Genomic DNA, 18,778 nt, shown 5'->3' with positions numbered 1-18,778 from the left:
TATTCATTTATATTGAGCCACTTCTCTAAGCTTGTAGTGCTTCACGACACTTTTCTTGGATCACAACAGATCACCTGAAACATGTTTGAAAAAGGTTTTGTCAGCGGGGAAATACTGAGTGAATCATTCAGTTTACAGAAAACGACACATTTGTTATAATTTACAGTATTAAGAGCGATTACAGTGTTTCCATATCAACCAACTACCCACAGTATTTGTCACTCGACCGGATCTATGACTGTGGTCATATCACTGTTGGGTCCGTTCATCCAAAAGTGACGTATATCACTATTTAGGTCCGACTACCTAATAGTGTATATCATAATTTAGGCACGCTCACCTAAAATGATAAAAACAGTAGTAATGTGCACAATACCCCACATACCGGTTGTAATTTGGTGATTACAAAGACTTAATCCCTGTAATTATAACTTTGGAAAATAATTTGGAGTATTGTAAAACAGTCGATAAAAAGAGAATGACTCACATTGTAGATTTAACGAGCAGTGTATAAGCCTACTGATTAGCCTTGTTTAACCTAATTTAAATAATAATGCACACAAACTGGGTTAGTAACTAATACAGCATTTACGACAATTCACGAGATTAAACCCTCACAACGATTGACAAAGTGCGATACTTAAACATCCAGCGGATTCACAACGAATGACAGAGTATAGCCCGAGTTCGGGCAGCACTCAAACATCCTGTCGAAAATCACGACGAATGACAAAGTATAAACCCAATTTGAGCAGCACTTAAACATTCGTTGGATAGTTTCAATCAATCGGACGTTGAACCGTAATAGCGATCGAGTTATTACCCTATTTATCGCAGCAGTGTTTAGTGATTCGTGTGTGTTTGTAGTAATTAGACTATATCTCAGCGTATATTTGTAATTTGATCGTCGAACGAACAACAGAATGCAAGTGCCAGGCCCTTCTATTTATACCCAAAATCGGCGCCTCCCGCTAGTCGTGGAAGAATCCGCGGTACGTGCCGCGTGTCGCCTGGAGTGTCAAAGTAGGGTAGGGTAGGTTAGTCACTGGTATAGGCCTGGTGAGTTGTTATTCAAATGAATCTCAAATTTGACAGCGTATTTTAAAGATAATTGTCAATTAGGGTTTACCCCCATGAGTTTTAGGGGCCCTGATCCTGATTCCGATTTTTCTGAAAATTTTAGGGTTAATGCAGAATTACTTGGGTTTCTCAATTAGGGTTTCCTTATTAGGCAATTAACATAATAAGTATTGATTTTAGTGAGAGTTGTTACATCCTCCCCACCTTAAGAAAAATCTCGTCCTCGAGATTTACTGGAATTGGTGAGGATATTTCCGCTTCATTTCTGATTCCAGCTCCCAAGTGTATTCTGGTCCTCTTTTTGAATCCCATTTGACTTTGACTAGCACTAGTCGTTTGTGTTTAAGAAACTTGATCTTTCTATCTTCTATCTACAGTGGTTTCTCTACAAATTTTAACTTTTCATTTACCTCTATATCTTGAAGAGGTACTACCAGGGATTCGTCAGATAGACATTTCTTGAGGTTAGATACATGAAACACATCATGTATCCCAGCTAGTTCTTCTGGTAGTTGTAAACGGTAAGCAACTGGCCCTATTCGTTGCATTACTGGAAAGGGTCCTACGTACCTTGGACTCAGCTTTCCTTTCTTACCAAATCGTACTACTCCTTTCCAAGGAGAGACTTTCAAAAGTACTTTGTCTCCGACTTGAAACTCTAGTGGCTTGCGACGATTGTCTGCATAGCTTTTCTGGCGATCTCGAGCCGTCTCCAGTCTTTCTTTGATTTGAGTTATCTTGTCCGTGGTTTCTTGCACAATTTCAGGACATGATAATTGACTTTCTCCTATTTCTGCCCAACAAACTGGAGTTCTGCACTTGCGTCCATACAGTGCTTCGAATGGGGCAGCTTCGATGCAGGAATGATAACTATTGTTATAGGAGAATTCAATTAAGGGTAAGTGGTTATCCCAATTACCACCAACATCAATTACACATGCTCGGAGCATGTCTTCCAGGGTTTGTTTCGTCCTTTCACTTTGTCCGTCTGTTTGAGGATGATATGCAGTACTTAAATTTAGTCGGGTTCCCATTGCTTCCGGAAAACTAGTCCAGAAATGGGAAGTGAAACGACTATCCCTATCCGATACAATGGAGAGCGGAACTCCATGTAGGGATACTACTTCGTCTACATATAACTTGGCTAACCTTTCCATGCTAAAGGTTTCCTTCATAGGTAGAAAGTGAGCTGATTTGGTTAATCGATCCACAATTACCCAGATCGCATCATTACCTTTTCTGGTTTTGGGTAACTTAGTAACAAAATCCATTGTTATGAGTTCTCATTTCCATACAGGCATTTCTAATTGTTGTAGTAGTCCTGAAGGTTTCTGGTGTTCTGCCTTAACTTGTGAACAAGTAAGACACTTAGATACATATCTAGCTATATCCTTTTTCATACCTATCCACAAGAAATTATTTCTTAAATCTTGGTACATCTTATTATTACCGGGATGCATGGTATACCTAGATTTATGGGCTTCCTCTAAAATCTTTTCTCTTAATTCTCCTTGCTTAGGTACCCAAATTCTTTTCTTATGGAATTTCCAAATTCCATCCTTTCCTTGCTCTAGCTCCTTTATATATCCTTTCATTCCTTCAATATCGTCCTTGATTGTTGTTTCTTGAACTTTCTTCAGTTGTTCCATTAAATCTAATTGCAGATTTAATCTAAGCATACGAACTCGTCGTTGCTTCTCATGATACTTACGACTTAAGGCATCTGCAACTACGTTCGCCTTTCCTTCGTGATATTGAATATCACAGTCGTAATCGCTTAGGATTTCCATCCATCTTCTTTGCCTCGTGTTCAATTCTTTTTGCCCAAATATGTACTTAAACTTTTATGATCCGTATATACAGTAACTTACTTCCATACAAATAATGTCTCCAGATTTTAAGGGCAAAAATTATGGCTCCTAACTCTAAGTCATGAGTCGTATAACTTTCTTCGTGCTTCTTCAATTGCCTGGAGGCATACGCAATTACTTTCTTGCGTTGCATTAGAACACATCTTAATCCTAATTTTGAAGCATCATAATATACTTCAAAATCTTCAGTTCCTTCTGGCAAAGCTAAAATTGGAGCATTTGTCAACCTTTGCTTTAAAATCTTAAAGGCTTCTTCTTGTCTAGGTCCCCATTCAAACTTAACTGCTTTACAGATCAGCTTAGTCAAGGGTACAGCTATCTTAGAAAAATTCTTAATAAATCGTCTATAGTATCCACCTAAGCCTAGAAAACTTCTAACTTCCAAAGCTGATTGCGGGACTTTCCATTTGGTGATTGCTTCTATTTTAGCAGGATCTACGTGAATGCCTTCGTGATTCACAACATTACCTAAAAATTGTACTTCTTGCAACCAAAATTCACATTTCGAGAATTTGGCGTAAAGCTTTTCCTTTCTTAACAAAGTTAAGAGTGCATGTAGATGCTCACAATGTCCTTCCAGAGTTTTGGAATAAATAAGTATATCGTCGATCAAGACAATTACAAATTTATCCAGATATGGTTTACAGATCCGATTCATCATGTCCATGAATGTTGCAGGAGCATTTGTTAGTCCGAAGGGCATGACTGTAAACGCATAATGACCATACCTAGTTCTGAAGGCAGTTTTAGGTATGTCTTCCTCTTGTACTTTCAATTGATGATATCCGGAGCGTAAGTCTATCTTAGAAAAATACCTAGCTCCCTGAAGTTGATCAAAAAGATGTCAATCCTAGGTAATGGGTATCGATTCTTAATTGTAACCTTATTCAGTTCCCTATAATCGATACACATTCTCATTGATCCATCTTTCTTTTTCACAAACAACACTGGTGCTCCCCAAGGGGATGAACTAGGTTATATAAATCCTTTGCTTAGTAATTCATCTAATTGCTTCTTCAATTCTAGCATTTCAGTAGGTGCTAGCTGGTAAGGTGCTTTGGCTATTGGTGTAGTTCCAGGAATTAGATGAATTCTAAATTCTACCTCCCTATCGGGTGGTAATCCTGGTAGTTCTTCTGGGAATACATCAGGATATTCTGAGACTACTGGGATTTTCTGAAGTTCCTTATTCTTAGTGTTACTGATTACAGAAATCATATACACTACTTCTTGTTTTCTTGAATAACTAGCCAACTTCATTACTGAAATAAATTTCAGTGGCTTTCGAGGTTTATCTCCTGTAATTAAAATTACCTCTCCTGTAGGGGTACGAATTTCTACGGAATTTTTATCACATAAAATTCTTGCATGGTTGGCTACTAACCAATCCATTCCTAATACCACATCGAACCCGGCAAACTTCATAGGTAACAGGTTTGCAGAAAACTTATGGCCTAAGAGTTCTATCTTTCCTTCTTGCAAAACCTTATCTATATTAACAGAATTTCCATCTGCTGTTTCGAATGTAAAAATCTGCCTAAGGGTGGTTAATGGTAAATTAAGAGCTTGGCGGAATGAAGTATTTATAAAACTTTGGTTTGCACCAGAGTCAAATAATACTTTGGCATATATGTTGTGGACTAAGAACGTACCAGCTATCACATCGGGAATGAGTTCTGCTTCTTGAGTAGTCAACTGGAATGCTCGTGCATTCTTCTTGATAGTTCCGTCGGTCGGTTTGGCTTTGTTATCTGCTGGTTTAACTAGCTTAGGGCATTTTGTTTGAAAATGTCCAGTTTCTCCACAGTTGTAGCAGATTATTGTTTTCCTTCTACATTCTTCTTCCCGATGTCATATAGCTTTGCAAAAGTTGCAGGTCACATTGCACCTTCCAAAGTGTTTCTTCCTACAATTTCTGCAAAAAGGAGGATTTGAGGATTGCCTCGTTCCTCTTTTCTTAGTATTACCCACACGAAATCCTTGGGTAATCTTATGAGCCAACTCCTTCTTTCGATCTTCTTCTCTTGTGCGCACCAGTTCATCAGTTAGGGTATTAGCTAATTCCACAGCGTCATCAATGGTGCGTGGTCTCGCAGCTTTAACGATGTTACGGATCTCTCCAATTAATCCCCAAATATAACGGGAAATAAGCATCGGTTCTGGCGAAGCCAGAGTTGGTACCACTCTCGCATATTCAAAGAATGTTGAAGTATATCCTCGACAATCTATACCTACCATACGATGGCTCAGGAACTTATTTGCCATTTGTTCCTTTTCATATTCGGGACAGAATTTTCTTTCCATTAGTTGCTTAAATTCTTCCCAATTCATGGCATAAGCCACATTCCTTCCTTTGGCTTGAAGTACCGTATTCCACCATTCTAGCGCCCCTTCTTTGAAAAGATGCGAAGCATACATAACTTTGTCTTCTTCAGTACATTTACTTATCATAAGTACTGCTTCGGTTTTCTCTAACCAACGCAGTGTCGCAGTTGCCCCTTCATTGCCTGCAAATTCAGCTGGTTTACAAGCAAGAAATTCTTTGTAAGTGCAACCAGGTGTTGCAGCTTTCATTTTCTTAGGGAGTGGGGCCTGCCGTGGATCATTATAGTCATGATTGCCGCCTCCATTTATGTTGTTACTACAGTTATCTTCTTGAGTACGTTTACTAGGAATGATTTGTTGAGGTTCAGCAGGTTTCTGAGCAGCAGCCAGGATTGCTGGAATAGCATTGGCTATCCCTTGAGCAACGATATTCTCGATATCTTGCCTAGTCATAAATTGATTTTCCTGATTTTGCTCAGATTGATTTACTTCATTAACTGGTTCATTACCAGCGTTTTCCATCTGGTAATTATCATAGGTGTAAATTATTAGTGTTAAATAGTCAATAATTAAATATAATAAAATAATTGCACATAACCACACAAACTTTTACAATACACATATATAGCCAAAATTGTCGATTTCTCGACTTCTATTTTATAGGTTATATTAGGCATCCGTACACACTGTTTATCTTACAACGTTTTATTCCTGAGCTATTTTACAGAGTTATATTTTTTTGTTACTACTGTTATTATACAAATACAGCCTTCCAACCCTCTATTCCTTTGTCAACTGGCATTTTAATAGCGACGTTCCCTCTCGTCGTATTTCCAGGAGATTTGTTCTCCCATTTCCCGGATCCTATTCCCCGTGCCTATCAGTTCTTCGCCAAACTGGCGGAGTTCGGCTAAGTTCTCATTACTCATTTGTGGGTTCGGGATAGGTTCTGGGTCGAACTGAGGGAAAAAGGTATAAGGATTATTAAGAAGGTTTTGAAACTCCCAGTCGTTAGTCCACCACTCGTCCATTTCTCCTAAAGGTTGGGTGTGGATCAGAGGGTCTGGAATAGCTGGTTCCAAATTCACTGGAAGTTGGGTTTCAGCAGGATAAGGGTAGAGATTGTTGGTGATGGGTCTAATGATATCACAGCTTGCTAGTAGATGATCTAATTCCACCTGAAATGGAAAGTCTTCAGTTTCCTTAGAACTTTCCCCGATTTCCATTCCCGTTTGCCTAGAATTTTCCCCGATTTCTATCCCTGCTGGCCTAGAACTCTCTCCGGTCTCGATCCCCTTTCCTTTATCCATAGGATTTTCTATTTTGGGAAGTTTCCTAGTTGCTGGTTTCCTCCTACGCACTTTCCTCCATCCTACATATCTTCTTCTTTTCTTAGGTTTTGCTTTCTCCGGAGGTGGAGCTTTAAATTCCATAGGTTCCTCCAAATCAGCAATGTAACCAGTGAAGTCGTTGGAAACTTCTATTGGTATAGGATAGAGATTGAGATTCTGAAGGGCTTCAGATAACTCATTCATGCTGTTTAGCATATATGCAAAATGCACACAAAATGCTAAGTTAAAATTTTATAACAAAATTTCACAAATAAACATTTAAGTCTTATTGTATACCGTTTTATACAATAGACAACTGAATTTTAAACACACTAGGATTTACCGTAACTTATTTATTTACTGGGTAACTTTTTTCTTTAAACTTTTAGCTTGTAGGTACTAATACTGGTTCAGGGTACTTTAAAGGTTTGCATTTATTGCTGCTACAGTGGCTAACATATAAAGATCTGCCCATTTTTCATCTAATTTGTCTTCCCAAGGTGGATTATTGCCTATTTCCTGGGTTTCTGGATTAAACCTCACTTTCTTTGGTTGTGATTTCTTTCCTTTCTCCTGACTTTTCTTAATAATCGAATTTCTTTTCTCTGGGGTAAGAGGATTCTCATAGTGTGCCTTACGGATAAAGATTCCTTCCTCAATTTCTGCTGGGTATTTTGAGGATGAGGTTCCTTTTTCTTTAAGTGAAGTATCTAATTTGTGATAGATAGCCAAAAGTCTTTGTTTACCCATACTGTAACTAACAAATAATCAGTTAATAAATCACATAATCACAGAATGGCAATCAGAAATTTTTAGGATTCCTCAAATACTTTAATAGGCTTAAATCAGTGGCTCTGATACCACCTTTTCCTGTCACAGCCCTCGGCCCCGGTTTGACCTGGTCCAGAGCCGTGGAGCAGGAAATCCCGTGGTATTTAATTTAGGTGACAGCAGAAGTCTTTAATACAGGATCTTTTAATACTAAAAATGCCCGTTTACTTTATTACATAATTTAGGGATAAACCCTGTTAATTTACATTAACATGATTTCACTGGGAAATCTTTATTTCTCAAAACATGTTTCTTTTATTCATTTATATTGAGCCACTTCTCTAAGCTTGTAGTGCTTCACGGCACTTTTCTTGGATCACAACAGATCACCTGAAACATGTTTGAAAAAGGTTTTGTCAGCGGGGAAATACTGAGTGAATCATTTAGTTTACAGAAAACGACACATTTGTTATAATTTACAGTATTAAGAGCGATTACAGTGTTTCCATATCAACCAACTACCCACAATATTTGTCACTCGACCGGATCTGTGACTGTGGTCATATCACTGTTGGGTCCGTTCACCCAAAAGTGACGTATATCACTATTTAGGTCCGACTACCTAATAGTGTATATCATAATTTAGGCACGCTCACCTAAAATGATAAAAACAGTAGTAATGTGCACAATACCCGACATACCGGCTGTAATTTGGTGATTACAAAGACTTAATCCCTGTAATTATAACTTTGGAAAATAATTTGGAGTATTGTAAAACAGTTGATAAAAAGAGAATGACTCACATTGTAGATTTAACGAGCAGTGTATAAGCCTACTGATTAGCCTTGTTTAACCTAATTTAAATAACAATGCACACAAACTGGGTTAATAACTAATACAGCATTTACGACAATTCATGAGATTAAACCCTCAGAACGATTGACAAAGTCCGATAGTTAAACATCCAGCGGATTCACAACGAATGACAGAGTATAGCCCGAGTTCGGGCAGCACTCAAACATCCTGTCAAAAATCACGACGAATGACAAAGTATAAACCCAATTTGAGCAGCACTTAAACATTCGTTGGATAGTTTCAATCGATCGGACGTTGAATCGTAATAGCGATCGCGTTATTACCCTATTTATCGCAGCAGCGTTTAGTGATTCGTGTGTGTTTGTAGTAATTAGACTATACCTCAGCGTATATTTGTAATTTGATCGTCGAACGAACAACAGAATGCAAGTGCCAGGCCCTTCTATTTATACCCAAAATTGGCGCCTCCCGCTAGTCGTGGAAGAATCCGCGGTACGTGCCGCGTGTCGCCTGGAGTGTCAAAGTAGGGTAGGGTAGGTTAGTCACTGGTATAGGCCTGGTGAGTTGTTATTCGAACGAATCTCAAATTTGACAGCGTATTTTAAAGATAATTGTCAATTAGGATTTACCCCCCCCCCCCCTTGAGTTTTAGGGGCCCTGATCCTGATTCCGATTTTTCTGAAAATTTTAGGGTTAATGTAGAATTACTTGGGTTTCTCAATTAGGGTTTCTTTATTAGGCAATTAACATAATAAGTATTGATTTTAGTGAGAGTTGTTACAGTCCACCCCGAATGTTCGGCAAAAGGTAGACCGGCTTGATAATCTCTTTGATGGCGCTCTTGATCATGGAACACCTTGGCGTTATTAATCGCCATTTGGTTAGAGAAAGCCAACGCTCCCCATCGGCGTTGCTCCAATTCCCATTGTGCATTTTGACACCTAGCCTCCTCTTCTTCCCATGCCCGTCTGTGGGCCCTTTCTTCCTCTTGCAACTGTAACAAGCGTTCCATTTGTGACTGTTGTAACGCTTGTTGCAGTTGTTGTTCCTCCATCTGTTTCTCCACCCTCTCGCGAAAGGATGTTTGGAAACCCCATTGCTCTTGCGAGTACGCCCCTTGCGCCTCTTCCCAAGCCTTCCTACTCGCATGGTACTCTCTCTCTCTTCACCAATGTCGGCCGATACATTATCGTAAACCGCTTGTTGCCCACGGGTCCACAACCTGTATGACGGTATCTACCTTTGGTTCACAAAGTCCGCCACATTGGCAGAGATTTCCCTATGCTGCTTCCTGTACCTCCGCCTCGGTCCCCGCTGAACGGAAGGATCCGTCTCCTCCTCAACATCAGGCATCTCCTCATCGCCTTCTTCTTCGTCACCCTCTTCATCACCCTCTCTCTGTTCATTGAATCGGTAACTATCTCCTTGTTCATCTTCAACCGTGTGAAGATGACCAAAAGCTTTCACAGTTATCTTCCAATGTCGCCTCATGGTGGCGAAGTTGAACTAATCGATGGGCTTAGACACCCACAGTGACTCCTGAGGCAATGCATTCTGCTGCAGAATCATTGCGCTAATCAACCTCGCATAAGGGATCATCTTCCGCTTAAATGACTCCCTTGTATCCCATGTATTGATCATCACAATTTGACGCCATGATAGCTTGGGCGTCCCATACAACAAGGCATGCAAAACCCGGCAGTCGGGTGCCTTCACTTTACCGCGGTCCCCATACCGCACCAAAACATTCTCCAATGAAATGCCTTGGAGTATTTTGCCCTCCAAAGATAAGTCGGTTCTCGAATCTCCTGCACCCCCAGAACCTGATAGTATGTACTATAACATTCTCAACGGATCAGCGTCGTTTCTTTTATTGTCCAAAAACTGATCATAGTCGTAGTAGTCATAAGCTTCAATCCCAAGCGAGTCAAATCTCGCAATAGCATTCATATGCTCAAATGACATGATCATTTGGTTTTTTCCAATTGTTGCCGATCAACTGCCACCTATGAGCCGGCCTATCAGAATGTTCAAAACGGAGAGTAGATAGCCATTCACAAACAGCCCCCAAATACTCCCGGGTGGTGATATCCTCGCACCAGTCAATCACTCGCTCCCAACCAATCTTTTCAAACCTTTGAACTATGCCGATATTGCGGAACTCATCGACATTTAACGTACGCTCACAAACTGCCCTCTTGGGTACGGGTTTTGAAATATCCGTAACCATCTTCATTTTCCACATCTTCGCCTCTAGTCTCTTGTTTTGGTACCTGGAAAGAGCCTTTAGTTTTTCATCCTTCCATACCGAGGCCGACCTACTATTCTTGGCCTCCTCCCAATCCCAATCTTGCCTATAAAGTTGCCCATCATCTTCTTCTACGTTGCTTAATTGTTCCCAACGCCTTTGATATATCCCTGAGCCTGAACCGGCTCCTGAAGATGAACCTTGCCCGGAGGTTTTTGCTTTCTTGCTTCCTCGAAACATGGCTACAATCAAAAGACAAGGAAACAATAATTAGTATACCCGAATCTCAATCAATCTCAAACTTTGAACATAGTATGCAATGTTGAATTTCAATCAAGATTTAGATGTAAAATCGCTTTTTTAAACTTCCAAAGTCGCTCATTTTATCATCTATATCAATTAAACATGTTTAATCATAAAATTTCTCAAAAATTCATGGTTTCAACAATATTCAACATCACCACTATGTTCAATCATGCAAAAATCTAGTGTAATCACATCACCAAGACTAAAGCATGTTCAAATCCCACCCAAATCAAGCAAACATTCTTAAATTTATGCTAAAACATCATACATTAGGATAAACAATCTACTCTTAAACACTAGGCTTAAAATTTCGAAAGAAATCAACAATTTATATGATAATCAAGCATAAGTTAGGTGAGAGTTCATACCTTTAATGTAGATTAACAAGAAGAACTAAGAAAAAGTGCAAAGCAATTGATTTGGATGAACACTCTTCAAAACCCTAAAAACTCACGCCCAGAAATCTTGCAAACGAGCAAGAATTGATGGAAACCGTTGTGGGGGTTTTGTTCCTCTCGGAAAATCACTCAAGATAGGCTCAAGAAGCAAGTGATTTGGTTAAGAATTGAAGGAGTTATGAGAAGGAGAAGGTTTAGGGTTCTTGAGGTATTTGGTGGAGAAGATGAAGTGCAAGAGATAGAAAGATAGAGGTTACTGATTTGGTAATGTGTTTAGATGTTTTGGGGAATATGACCAGGTTTCGGGTTATTTGTGTGGTGAAAAGGGGATTCGGGTTGAGTTTCTATGTCCAAAAGAGAGTTTGGATGCGAGTTATAGGCTATGAACAAAATCAGCGTCGGCTGATTAAATACGCACCGTCGGCGACGGTGTGATGGTCCGTCGGCGACGGTCTCAGGATTGTGTGGGTTCTGGCTACGGCTTATCTTGCTGTCTATGAAGAAGTCTAGGCTACGGATGATTTTAGGCACCGTGGGCGACGAAGGGAGTAGCCGTCAGCGACGGTTCCCCAAAAGTCAGTTTTTATATTTTTTTGTTTTTTTTTTGAAAAATATGAGGAAAATATGAACTTTTAATAAAGGGGCTATATACATTAAAAATTCCTAAAAATTATTAAAAATCTTTTTGTAATTTTTTATAAGTTAAATTTTTAAAACACGAAAACCGTTAACGGCGCTACTACCCCCCGAAAAGTCGTGTATTGTCCTCAATGCACATAACAAAGTCTAAAAACATACCTTACGTCTTCAAAACTCGTTCGGAATATCCGGACTTCACATAATCACACGGGGTTAGTATGAAAACGAAAACGATTATATCCGAAGCACACAAACAATTAAATAATTATACATAACTTTACACAAAACGTTACCGGTCCTTTTCATTCGACCTCATAAACCGGGATGCTTACCACGAATCTCATCGATTCCTTGTTTTCATCCAACTTTTCGTTACCATCGAGAAACGGTTTTAGCCGATGACCATTTACCGTTTGCCGTGACCCATCCTTCGGGTCCTCTATTGTAACATCACCCAATTGTCCGACCCGGGAGATCACATAGGGTCCCATCCATTTGCTCCGGAGCTTTCTGGGAAAGAACTTAAGCTTCGAGTTGTAGAGCCACACCTTTTGCCCAACCTCGAACTCTTTCTTTCTCAACTTGGCATCATGCGCCTTCTTCATCCCATCTTTGTACTTAGACGCGCATTCATATGCCATTTCCCGTAGCTCCTCCAACTCGCATAGCTTGAGTTTCCTTTCCTTACCTGCATCATCATATTGAACATTAACCTCTTTAATAGCCCATAATGATTTGTGCACAAGTTCAACCGGTAAATGACAATTTTAACGTAAACCAACCGGTAAGGTGTAGTGCCAATAGGTGTCTTATGTGCCGTACGGTAGGCCCATAAAGCATCGTTCAACATAATTGACCAATCCTTACGGTCCGCCCGCACGGTCTTTTGCAAAATCTCTTTGATTTGCCTATTTGACACCTCAATTTACCCACTTGTTTGCGGGTGATAAGGGGTAGCAATTCTATGGTCAACACCAAACCATTTTAAAAGTTTCCCAAACCGAAAATTTTTAAAATGAGATCCTCCATCACTTATGATGACACGAGGAATCCCAAACCTTGAAAAAATATTGGTTTGAACAAAATTACAAACCACGGAATGGTCGTTTGTCATGGTGGCTATTGCTTAGACCCACTTTGACACGTAGTCAACGGTCACCAAGATGTACAGGTTGCCATAAGAATTAGGGAATGGGCCCATGAAATCAATACCCCACACATCGAAAACATCGACTACGAGGATTGGTTGCATGGGCATCTCATCCCTTTTTGAAATACTCCCTAGTTTTTGGTACTCTATGCAATTCTTTGAAAACTCATTTGCATCTTTAAAAATAGTAGGCCAATAAAGACCACTATTCAACACTTTATGACCCGTTTTGTGACCACTAAAATGGCCACCACACGCAAACGAGAGTAGATGCTGCAACACGCTTGGAATTTCCTCATCATCTATGCATCTTCTTATCACTTGATCCGCACATTCCTTCCACAAGTGCGGTTCTTCCAACCGATAATACTTGATTTGAGACATGAAGTGTTGCCTCTTCCGTCTATCTCAATGTGCTGGCATGTCACCTGCAACAAGATAATTTACAATGTTAGCATACCATGGTAATTTATCTAATTTCATAATATGCTCATCGGGAAAAGACTCATTGATCTTTAATGACTTAGGATCCTCTTCGACCATCAACCGGGACAAGTGGTCCGCTACCACATTCTCAATACCCTTTTTATGCCGTATCTCCAAATCAAATTCTTTGAGCAACAATACCCATCGGATCAATCTCGGTTAGCATCTTTCTTCTCCATGAGGTACCTAACTGCAGTGTGATCAGAATAAATAATCACTTTACTACCCCATATATATGACCGAAATTTATCCAATGCATATACTACCGCGAGTAGCTCTTTTTCGGTAGTGGTGTAATTCGATTGTGCATCCGAAAGAGTCTTACTCGCGTAGTATATGGCAACGGGTTTCTTATCGACCCGTTGTCCCAACACGGCCCCCACCGCATAATCACTTGCATCGCACATAATTTCAAAAGGTAAAGACCAATTGGGCGATTGCAAGATTGGGGCCTCAACTAACTTTTCTTTCAACTTGTTAAAAGCGTTTTGACAGTTTTCGTTATAATCAAACGGTTGATCTTTTAACAACAAGTTACATAAAGGCTTGGTTATGTCACTAAAACCCTTAATAAACCGCCGATAAAACCCCGCGTGACCCAGAAATGACCTAACACCTTTAACAGTCGTGGGATACGGCAAAGTAGATATAACTTGTACCTTTGCACGATCAACCTCTATCCCGTGACTTGATACCACGTGTCCCAACACAATTCTCTCTTGAACCATAAAATGGCTCTTTTCCCAACTTAGGTCCAAACTAGTTTCAACACACCTTTTTAACAATTTATCTAGTTCGTCCAAACAAGCCTCAAATGATGACCCAAAAATTGAGAAATCATCCATGAAAATTTCCAAAGACTTCCCCACCATATCTGAAAGGATACTCATCATGCACCTTTGGAAGGTGGCGGGGGCATTACATAATCCAAACGGCATTCGCCTAAAAGCGAAGGTGCCGTAGGGACAAGTAAACGTGGTCTTTGATTGATCTTCCAGATGGATAGCAATTTGGTTATAACCAGCATAGCCATCTAAGAAGCAATAAAATTTTTGCCTCAACAATTTCTCAACTATTTGATCAATGAACGGTAAAGGAAAATGATCTTTGGAAGTTGCGGTATTCAACTTCCTATAATCAATACAAATTCGCCACCCGGTTACCGGCTGAGTGGCTACCTCTTCACCTGCGTCATTTTTGACGACTTGTATACCCGCTTTCTTGGGAACCGTCTGTGTTGGGCTCACCCATTGGCTATCCGAGATCGGGTAAATGATACCCGCATCGAGCCATTTCAGAACTTCCTTCTTCACTACCTCCCGCATATTCGGATTCAATCTTCGTTGTGCATCTCGAACGGGAGTCACATTCTCTTCCGTGATGATTTTGTGCATCACCACCGAGGGACTAATACCCTTCAAATCCGCAATGGTCCATCCAATCCCCGCCCGATTGGTGACCAAAACATCCATCAATTTCTCCTCTTGCTCCACGGTTAAGTTTGATGCAATAATAACCGGGAGTGTATTGCCTTTACCAACGTAAGCATACTTGAAATGCATCGTCAATTCCTTCAACTCGACCTCCGGAGGTTCTACTAATGACGGCTTCAATTTAGTATCAATGCTCTCCGGTAAACTCTCAACTTGGTGCGTCCATGTCGGTTTTCTCTCTCTAACGGCAAGCACCTCCAAACTCTTCACTTCCTCGTCTATGCTCCTTTCCACCTCCACCTATGACCTATCAAACATATAACAGTCCTCCATTGTGTTTTCCCCATCCACGACTGTGTCGCAAAGAGGTATACACGTGTCAACAATGTTCGCCATACAGCATTCATCATCAACTGGAGGGTTCATAAGTCTGGAAAAAACATGCAACCTCAACCTTCGGTTTCCAAATGTCATATCAACCATTCCTGTTTTACAATCAATTTGAGAATTTGCGGTTGCTAAGAACGGCCGACCCAAAATCACCGTAGGTTGCTTGGTTGGGTCCTTGGCCACGTGATCAAGTACTAAAAAGTCCACCGGATAGTAAAAATCCTCGATTTTTAGTATCACATCCGAGACAACTCCACGGGGTAGTTTGGGTGTCAAATCGGCTAACACCACAGTGGTGTTTGACGACTGAAGTGGACCAAACTCATATTGGTCATACAAGCTACCCGGTAGAATGCTCACGCTAGCACCAAGATCTAGAAGTGCCCGGTTGATTTTAAAATCGCCTACTTGAATTGAAATGATAGGCGCACCCGGATCTTGGAGCTTAGGTGGAAGTGCACCCGAAAGAATCGAACTCACATTTTCAGTCAAGTCTAATTTTTTAGGAAATTTATGAGTTCGTTTCTGCGTGCACAATTCTTTCAAGTACATAGCATAAGACGGTACTTGTTTGATTGCATCCAAAAGAGGTAAATTTATTTTTACTTCTTTAAAAATTTCCAACAACTCTTCTTGTTGTGGACCTCTTTTGTTTACAACCTTCTTAATGGGTCCCTTCAATGCTTCGGGATAACGGGCGGTATTAACCTCCACACCCGTTTCCTTAGCCTTAGGGACCGGTATGGTCACAACGGGAGTGTCATTATTCTTTTTCAAATTATTTTTATTTTGACCCGTTTGACCACCCTCTTTCTCATCCTCACTAGCATCTTCCACCACCCCTTCAACAAACTGGGGTGATGGTGTTTTGACACCATTATCAACGACTCGACCACTACGTAAAGTAATTGTATTAATTGGTACCTCACGTGTGTTCCTTGAGCTTGATCCTTGATGCTTAGGGTTCACCGTTGTGTCACTTGGAAGCTTCCCCATGCTTCCTCTCACTTGAGCCATTTCCTCCGCGAATTGGCCTACTTGTTTCTCTAATGCCTTTTGGGATTTATCCCTCACTTCAAACTCTTTCCGCATTTCAGTTTTAGTTTCTTGATTTGAATTCATGAGAGCTTGATGTGAGTTGGTAAGAGTGCTCATAGTATTCATGATAGCATCTAGTTTCGAATTAATCGAATCATCACCTTGGGAGTTAGATGCACCACCCCCATTTCCACTTTGGTTGTAACCCAGTTGATAGTTACCTTCACGGTTTTGATATCCTTGGTTACCACCTTGGTTGTAATTCCTTTGGTAACCCCCTTGATTATCACCTTGACGATTATTGTACGATGACCCACCTTGACCTCCTTGATTACCCGATTGAAAATTCGGGTTCATTTGATTCGAGGCATTACCATACCGGAAATTAGGGTGATTTCTCAAGCCCGGATGGTAAGTGTTGGAGTTCATGTCATAGTGCTTTCGATCCCCATACACTTGGTTTACCTCCTCGGTGTAGTCAACTCGATCCCGTTGGACATGGCTCGGTGTTATGCCCAATATCTCCACACTCTTCACATACCGCAAACTGTACCGCGTTCACTTCCTTCTTCTTCATGCGAGCCATTTCCCGCTCTAAGGTAGAAATTCGATCCTTAGAATCAAGATCGGGAAGCGACCGGGAAATAGGATGTTTTTTAGCTCTATCGGCCGATTCTTTCTCTTTTGACCGTTTACTCATCCGTTCCAAAAACTCCCAGTCATCGTCTTCATGGTTGCTCAAAAGAGTCCCGTTACTCGTCGACTCGAGACGATTCCATGTTGTGTCATCCAACCCACGTACAAAACACTTCACCAATTCCCACTTTTCTATTTGGTGATGTGGGCATCTCCGCATCAATTCCTTAAATCGAGTGAATGCTTCATGCAACGGTTCACTCGATAGTTGCCGAAACGACCTTATTTCATCCTTAGCGTCGTCGGTTTTCGCCATCGAATAGTATTCGTCTAAAAAGGCTTGTTGCATCTCACCCCATGTCCGGATGCTATTCGCCGGAAGTGTGAGAAACCATTGTTTTGCCTTATCTTTCAACGAAAATTGGAACAAACGAAGCTTGACCTCCTCTAATGCGAAGTTGTGCCCCCCAATAGTGTTAAAAATCGACGAGAACTCCGCCAAATGCGTATACGGCTCATCATTAGACCTCCCATTGAAGTGGGGAAGTATATTGATGTAATGCGGTTTACAATCAAACATTCCCCTTCGCATACTATCGGAGAGTCATTTTCGGTAACTATCGGTCGAAAACAGTCATTCACTCCCCTTGGAGGTTGCTAACGACGTTGTGGACAATTTACTTCTTGATCACCCGGTCTTCGATTGTCCCTTCGATCACCGCCCCGATCACCTCTTCTATCATCTCTTCAATTTCCACCTTGGTTACCCCTTTGGTTACCCCCTCCCATGAAACAGGAATCCGATTAGGGTTGCCATTGTTGTTGTTGTTGTAAAACACGTCATTTCGGTTCCTTTGATTGTTATTTCATGGTTGGCGGTTATTTTCGTAACCATCATTTCTTCCATCCCCATATCCATAATCATCATCCTCAACATAGTCGGCGTTTTGGTAGCCAAATTCGTCATCTTCATACCTTCTCGCATTGTAGCCATTACCCCGATTCACATATCCCCAATCTTCGTCATCATTGACTCGATCATCATAGTATCCCCCGTCATCCGAACTTTCTGTATGAACACTCACATGCTCCGGCGATTGATAACCGGGAACACTATAAGGTTCATCATCGGGGATGGCGTTCCTCAAGTCATCTATGTTGAAAAATGGGTCTTCGTTCGCGGGATTGCCACGATCTCGGTTGCCTCGACGGTCGGAATTGACATTCCGGTCATCAAGGTTTAGGGGTAAGGATTGTTGTCGATGAAGGTTTTGGTGTTGGGGTGTTCTTTGGTTGTTATTGGGATTTTGGTTTTGGAAAGGTGGTGTGGGTGGTCCATTGTTATTGTTACCACCCGGTCGTTCTTGAGGTATAGGTTGAACATTTTGGGCGGGATGAAAAGTTCCTTGGAATTGGAATTGATTTTGATTGGGGTTTGGATTGTTAGAGTTTTGGTTTGCCATTGAATCGGTTTCAATGGTCGGTGTGAGTGGTGGTGCTTGGGTTGTTTGATTAGAAGCAAGAGTTGCTTCTAACCGGCTTGCTAGGTTTCTTCTTGCGACTCTTTCGATTTCCGGTTCATAGACTAAAGGTGAAGTCCTCCCGGAGTTCCGCGTATGCATGCACTAGCTGTAACCTGCACAAGTAACACACCCCGCGTAACAAGGAAAAAGACAAGTACAGGAAAAGAAATTATGCAATTTAAACAGTTAATCACACAAATTCAAACAATATCCAAACACAAAGCGCACGCACTCCCCGGCAACGGCGCCAAAATTTGATTGGAGTGTCGCGCTCCGGTGAAAGATAATATTTATAATCCCAAATTACCCTTAACAAATAGTTAGTGGTAGCAAGGGG

The 18,778-nt window shown here is 40.8% G+C and overlaps 1 protein-coding gene across 1 annotated transcript; it reads right to left on the bottom strand.

Annotated features, from left to right (window-relative positions):
- Positions 1-17,784: 17,784 nt before the first annotated feature.
- On the bottom strand, positions 17,785-18,381 carry LOC110887914 (probable cyclin-dependent serine/threonine-protein kinase DDB_G0292550). The gene has a single exon (XM_022135473.1). The coding sequence runs from the start codon at positions 18,379-18,381 to the stop codon at positions 17,785-17,787; it is 597 nt and encodes a 198-aa protein (XP_021991165.1).
- Positions 18,382-18,778: the final 397 nt, after the last annotated feature.

The sequence above is a fragment of the Helianthus annuus genome, chromosome 11, assembly GCF_002127325.2.
Source record: "Helianthus annuus cultivar XRQ/B chromosome 11, HanXRQr2.0-SUNRISE, whole genome shotgun sequence".
Lineage (NCBI taxonomy): Eukaryota > Viridiplantae > Streptophyta > Magnoliopsida > Asterales > Asteraceae > Helianthus > Helianthus annuus.
Note: the sequence above shows the minus strand (reverse complement) of the source record. Positions and strands in the feature narration are given on the sequence as shown.

Excerpts from the sequence above, each read along its gene's own strand:
- LOC110887914 (XM_022135473.1), bottom strand. The coding sequence starts at position 18,381 with ATGGCAAACCAAAACTCTAACAATCCAAACCCCAATCAAAATCAATTC.